The 6,999-nt window shown below is 35.3% G+C and overlaps 2 protein-coding genes across 3 annotated transcripts in view; one reads left to right on the top strand and one right to left on the bottom strand.

The window, feature by feature from the left end:
• LOC141376283 (uncharacterized) overlaps window positions 1-6,999 on the top strand; it is a 778,518-nt gene that overhangs the window by 423,621 nt on the left and 347,898 nt on the right. The gene's annotated exons all lie outside the window — the stretch shown is intronic.
• sgsm1b (small G protein signaling modulator 1b) overlaps window positions 1-6,999 on the bottom strand; it is a 40,423-nt gene that overhangs the window by 2,828 nt on the left and 30,596 nt on the right. For both annotated transcript variants that reach the window (XM_073914320.1, XM_073914321.1), the window contains 6 exons: window positions 6,586-6,710; window positions 6,175-6,257; window positions 5,626-5,735; window positions 5,449-5,545; window positions 2,796-2,963; window positions 26-1,636 (listed from right to left, as the gene is read on the bottom strand). In XM_073914320.1, coding sequence (XP_073770421.1) covers window positions 1,548-1,636; window positions 2,796-2,963; window positions 5,449-5,545; window positions 5,626-5,735; window positions 6,175-6,257; window positions 6,586-6,710 — 672 coding nt within the window. In that variant the 3' untranslated portion in view covers window positions 26-1,547. The remainder of the gene's footprint in view (window positions 1-25; window positions 1,637-2,795; window positions 2,964-5,448; window positions 5,546-5,625; window positions 5,736-6,174; window positions 6,258-6,585; window positions 6,711-6,999) is intronic.

The raw sequence follows: 6,999 nt of genomic DNA, 5'->3' as shown, positions 1-6,999 counted from the left end.
AAATATGCTAAATTCCTAATGGCGCCAAAATCAGAATGCAAATATGCAAATTAATAAATTAAAATGTTCATGATTTAATTGTGACTAAAAATTTAAACAATTATGGTGATATTTATTCCACAGCCAGTCACTTTTACTAACGTCAATAAAAAAAATGACAATAATGATTTAATATATTTTCAGAAATATGCAAAATTCTTAATGGCGCTGAAAGCTATGCAAATATTTAAATTAGTAGAATAAAATATTCATGATTTCAATGTGACTTAAAACAAAAACAATTATGGTCTTATTTAATCCTGTCATTTCTACTCAATTGACAATAATGATTTACTATATTTTCCCAAATATGCAAAATAATATTTAATGACCCTAAAAACAGAATGCAAATACAATCGTTCATTTTGTCCCTTTGTATTGAAGAGGTCGAATATGAGCTGAAATATGAGATTCAATCCATCACCTGAAAACCACAATAAATCACTTTCATCCCCGACTTGAGTCTAATAAGCTGACCGTCTACTTTTTCCGTGCAAATATCACGAAGTGGCGGCTGAATTATGCTTCACATCAGCGACAATGAGTAATGTCTGATTTTCACATATGTAAAAAATAAATAAATATACAGCATTGTTTTTAATACTTTGTGCTTTTAGAAAAAAATCATTGCCATTCATATATATTCATCATCTTCATATATATTTTATAGCCGTTTGTTTACATCCATGACCTCGTATAAAACTATTCTCCAAATATCCTGCTTTGTTTTCTATATTATTTATTTTTATCTGATATATTCTCTCAATCACATTTACTCTCCTGAAATCAAAATCAGTGGCTTGTTTTTAGCTTTAAAGGTGACCTATTATGCCCAAGTTTCAGCTCAAAACATCGCACAAATAATGCTTTATAACTCCCTCAATCTGCCCCTTTCAGAATTCGATACTAATTGTGGTGTTTTGGTGACTGTCGCTTTAAATCCGAATGAGATTGTGCTCTTTTCAAAAGAGGGCGGAGCTACAAACACCTATCTGCCAGCATAGTGGCAGATTCAATAACAAGACTATGCTAATGAGGGAGAGATGGTCACTAGTGGGCGGGGCTTTCCCCCTCTGATGACACGTACAAAGAGAGAACGTCAATCAAAGTGTTTCAGCACTCTGTTTTCATCAAGTCCGATTATAAACAATACGATTAATTATTCTTAACCATTAGAGGCTGGATAACTTCACAGACTGTTGCCACACAACTGTGTTTAAACCGCTTATAATTGTGATGTTGACATAATAGGTCCCCTTTAAGTCCATCCACATGTTAATACTGACCAGACAAAATAAATGTTATATAAAGGCATCCAATCATATTGTCGTTTGGCTAGTCAAAATAAAAAAACAGCCAAATTTCAATGTTCATACTCTACATATTAGTATTGAAATCTGGGAATGTTAGATCAGAAGAAACAACACTGGTTTGGCATTTACTTCGGCTGAGGGTTCGGGCCATAAACAGACACACAGAGCATCTTCATGTTGATAATGGAGGAGGATTCACTTGTTCTCGATCAGGATCTGGACTTTGTGCACCAGGTCCCGGGCCATAACCAGCAATTTTGGGACATCATGACGTTCAGCCATTTCTAGACGAACACATAATAAACAACAGGGTGTCAGTGTGTGTTCAGTTCTGCAGCATTGCATAGACATCTCATACTAAAACAAACAAACAAACAAAAGTTTAAGCTTGGAGAACGCAATTTCCAGTGTTTCCGTTTAGAGTGCTTCCCAAAGTGGCGGTCGCAGGACAATGCTGTGAGGGCGCTTGGTGATTTCCAAAAATCTAATTCGATTATTAAACGATTAAAATGACCGTTTTTTATCCATAACCTAAAGAAGATACAAATAGTAGTTAATAGTTATATAAAAAACAACAACATGCAATTAAATGGCATCAGCCTTTGGGTTTTTTTCGCAATAGATTGCGACCCCTGGGGTGTTTACATTATAACAGGGTTTTTCAAAGTCTAAGACAGTGGGCCTCCCTTTTGACACAACTTATCCATTGGCGCCCCCCTCCTCCCAAACACGCATGCACACACGCACGCACACACATATATACATATATATATATATATATATATATATATATATATATATATATATATATATATATATATATATATATATATATATGTATGTATATATATATATATATATATATATATATATATATATATATATATATATATATATATATATATATACACACATACACACAAATATGTATATATATATATATATACAAATATATATATATATATATATATACATATATATATATATATATATATATATATATATAGATAGATACACATATATATATATATATATATATATATATATACATATATATATATATATATATATATATATATATATATATATATATATATAGATATATACATACATATATATATATATATATATATATATATATATATATATATGTATATATATATATATATATATATATATATATATATATATATATATGTATATATATATATATATATATATATATATATATATATATATATATATATATATATATATATATATATATATATATATATATATATATATATATATGTGTGTATCTATCTAGTATTAGTATAGATAAATATCAGTATTTGACGTCAATATGACGTTGGTTTAAGATGTTGGCTTGACTTTGGATATTGTCCACAACCTAAAATCAACCAAATATCAACGTCAGCGTTTGTGTCTAAGTGTGGTCACCGTTAAAGAACTTGATGATGTCTGTGAAGTCCATGTTGTTCTCCAGGATGATGTCTCGGTACAGCTCCACCAAGGCCAGCGCGATGAAGAGGACGAAATGCTCAGACGAGGCGTAACGTGCTGCCCAGATGGTCTCCCACACGGAGAACACGTCATCATACACCATTTCTGACAAACAGGTAAACAAGAACTTTCAATCACTCGAAGTGCTTCAGTGTTTAATAGAAGTAAACATTTCGAAGTAAACCTGCAAACAAGCTGATCTAACTCTAAAATGACATATAAGTGAGGTTAGTAAGGCTTGAATACCTCTGATTCACTTGTACCTTCTGATCAGACTCATAGAGTATCTAAATAGGGTATATGCCGAGCTAGTGCTGTTCCCATGCTGATACACTTCCGGTGAGCTGTTATTGTGAACTTTTTCTCATTTTATACGGTTCCTTATACAGCATCGATGTTGTAATGTCATTAAAATACATTCAGTTAAATAAACTTTAGCATTTATTTAGTTGCTCAAGCGTAAAACGAGACAAAAAGCTGTTTACTCGCACACGCCCGTCAGAATCAGCAGGCTAGCGCAGAAGCTCCATTGAATATACTGGGGTAAAATAAATGCTCATATTATAAAGACATGGCGGGGTGAATGTAATGTAATGCAGTGCTTCTTGTACAATCTGAGACCCACTTTAAATCGGATATCACTCAGCCAGTGGAGATCGCTGATTTTTAAAGAAAACAGACCTTAAACGCACCAGATTTTGCATTGGCATTCAATTCGTCGGAAGCGCTTAACCCAGGTTACTGGCAAATTAAAAGTCCTATTAGCATGCTTCGGCATATACCCCATGCCTCTATGACACTGTCAAACCTGTGGCTTTAAATAGTCTCAGGACAGCTTCACACACATCGCATCTAGATGGCGCCACTAACTATACAGCTATGAAGGTGCCAAAGAGGACGATCATGAATGCAGAAATTATGCTTACACTTCTCCCTGAGATTAAATACATGAGGAAACAACTCCTCACAAATATTAACGCAAGGATTATATGAATTTTAGGGTCATATGCTCTGATTTAAGGAATAGTTCATTTAAAAATAAAAATAAACTTTGAGTTTCTTTTGTTGAACACAAAAGGAAGATATTTTGAAAAACGGTGGTACTCATTGACATTCATAGTTAAAAAAGGAAACTCAAACAGGTTTTGCCATAGTGAAGAATGAATAAATGACAGAATGTTTTGGATGAACTATCTCTTTAAGGCTTTTATTCATTAATTTTGACCCCCTTAGAAACCCTGTTAAGTGGTAGTTCACCCAAAACTGCTTGTTAATTTGGGAACCGTTGACTTCCATAGTAGAAACAAAATTGTCACAATCACTAGTGATCTACTGCTTGCAGATCGCTGGTAAAAACACAGATTGTTAAAGAACTACAAATCCGCCATTACATAGACTACAGATCCAGTCATGCACCACACACTCACACCTGTTCCGGTTGCCCTGTGATTGCTGACACACAGCTGAAGCTGTTCAGAAGTGATTACATGAACTTTAAAAGCAGCACAGACACGCACACTAGTTGCTGAGTCTTGTTTATCTGTCATTGTGAACATTTTGATGCATTTTCCTTGCCTTCCTGTCTTAGACCCTTGCCTTGTTTTGTTTATTGATTTACGTTGTATGCTGCATGACTTTTGACTATCTGCCTGTTCATTGACCTTGACTCTGGATTGCCCGTATACATCTGTTTGTTCCTGTATTGACCATTGCTTGCCTGACTATCCTGTTAACAAACCTGCATTTGAATCTGTACCTCCGTTGTCAGCGTCCCCTTCACATTACAAAAACACAATAGTCAATTTTTTTCCCCAGCGTTCTTCAGAATGCAAAACTGCTGTCAACGAAGATAATTTGGGAACCGTTGACTTCCATAGTAGAAACTAAATTTTCACAATCACTAGTGATCTACTCCTTGCAGATCGCTGGTAAAAACACAGATTGTTAAAGAACTACAAATCCGCCATTACATAGACTACAGATCCAGTCATGCACCACACACTCACACCTGTTCCGGTTGCCCTGTGATTGCTGACACACAGCTGAAGCTGTTCAGAAGTGATTACATGAACTTTAAAAGCAGCACGGACACGCACACTAGTTGCTGAGTCTTGTTTATCTGTCATTGTGAACATTTCGATGCATTTTCCTTGCCTTCCTGTCTCAGACCCTTGCTTTGTTTTGTTTATTGATTTAAGTTGTATGCTGCATGACTTTTGACTATCCGCCTGTTCATTGACCGTGACTCTGGATTGCCCGTATACATCTGTTTGTTCCTGTATTGACCATTGCTTGCCTGACTATCCTGTTAACAAACCTGCATTTGACTCTGTACCTCCGTTGTCAGCGTCCCCTTCACATTACAAAAACACAATAGTCAATTTTTTCCCCAGCGTTCTTCAGAATATCTTCCTTTGTTTAACCAAAAGAAACTCAAATAGGTTTAAAACAACTGGCAGATGAGGAAATGATGGTAGGATGTTCATTTTCATCTATTTTAAGATATTATGTGTATTTATTAAGCAGATAACACTGATTCATTCTTATTAATTTTGCCGTGTTCTTTGCAGTGCGCTGTGGATCTGCTCACCTCTCTTGAAATCCAGCAGGAACCAGCGGTAGCAGAAGTAGAAGTGTGTGTAGTCTCCATTCTGCTGCATCAGCTCGAACAGCTCCGAGTCCAGGATCTAAACAGGTTCGACACATTCATCAAACACACACTCTCACAAAACATCAGCCGACGTGTGTGTTTAGTAAGTGCAGGGACCTGGATGAGGGAACGCATGTTGGCGAAGTGTGTGTCCATGGCTCCTCCGTGAGGGAAGTTCTGGTTCATGCGCTTCATGAGCTCTGTGAAGCAGCTGAAGGCCATGGCCTCTGATTTAAACCAGATCATACACAAACAGGGTTTTACTTCAGGGGACAACATTAAATACTTTGTTACATGTGTTATGCACACTGTTCTAGGCCACAAGTCTTAATTTTCCACGGTGTTTACCACCATTTTAAGGCACATCACGAACACTTTTATTAAATACTGACAACAGTGTTATTTACAGAACACTTGTGTGAAAAAGTGTTCGCCCCTTTACTAATTTCATCTTTTTGACATGTTTATCACACTTTAATGTTTCAGGTAATACTGTAAAAAATGTTCTTGCTCTGTTAAACATCACTTGGGAAATATCTTAAGCACTAAAGATGTAGAGATTTACAGAGAGGTTAATAATTGTGTGTGTGTTCATAAGCAAAAATGTACATTTTCATAATCTATCTAATGTTCCTAATATTTGATCTAATTATTTATTTCACATACCATCATCCAGGATGACCAGCAGGGGCGCCAGTAAGTCACACATTCCCTGGACGTATCCGATGTCGAGGTGCTGCCACACATAACTTCAGACAAAAGCATGTGAACATGCCATTTCATTTGTGATTTTTCAAAAAGAAATCCAGACAGAAATACGATACGATATATTCCACCCTATATAAACGATATTATTTCCATTTTAATATCACTCATTATATAATGCCAGAATGACTATGTAACAGCATCGCAATGCAAATACAGTCTTGCAAAGAATACATCATATTTCATTCGTAAGAATATTTCATTTCATTATAGTCATCTTAAAAGTAAAAAATGAGGCATTGGAATCAGTATGTGAAACTCATATCCGAAATAAATAATATTAAATGTTTACAAATAAGTGCAATATTTTACCTGCACATGATGTTGCGCAGTTTCTCCAGGTTGGCTGGGGTGAAATACCAGTAGTTTCTGTCACATCGCTGGACGTCTTTGTCGATGCGGTGTAGATTGAGTGTGTAGAGGTCCACCAGCTCCTGCTGTAGGGGAAAGCAGAAGGCCTTTACAGATCACACACTAGCAAAAACAACAGCTCCTCGCAAATCCCAGATGACTAGGATGCCTGTTTAAAAGACATCAAAGTGAAACCGTTTTTGGGTGTATTCTTCACAAAAACCAAGAATACGAGCACTATTTTCAGAAATTGAGTTTCACAGTCTTATGGCCTCTGAATAAAATGACGTTAAAATGAAAACACATCTTTACCAGTAAGACTAATCGATGTTAATCAATGTGTTTTACAGAAATATAAAATAATATAAATATTTC

Source organism: Danio rerio, chromosome 10 (assembly GCF_049306965.1).
Source record: "Danio rerio strain Tuebingen ecotype United States chromosome 10, GRCz12tu, whole genome shotgun sequence".
Lineage (NCBI taxonomy): Eukaryota > Metazoa > Chordata > Actinopteri > Cypriniformes > Danionidae > Danio > Danio rerio.
Note: the sequence above shows the minus strand (reverse complement) of the source record. Positions and strands in the feature narration are given on the sequence as shown.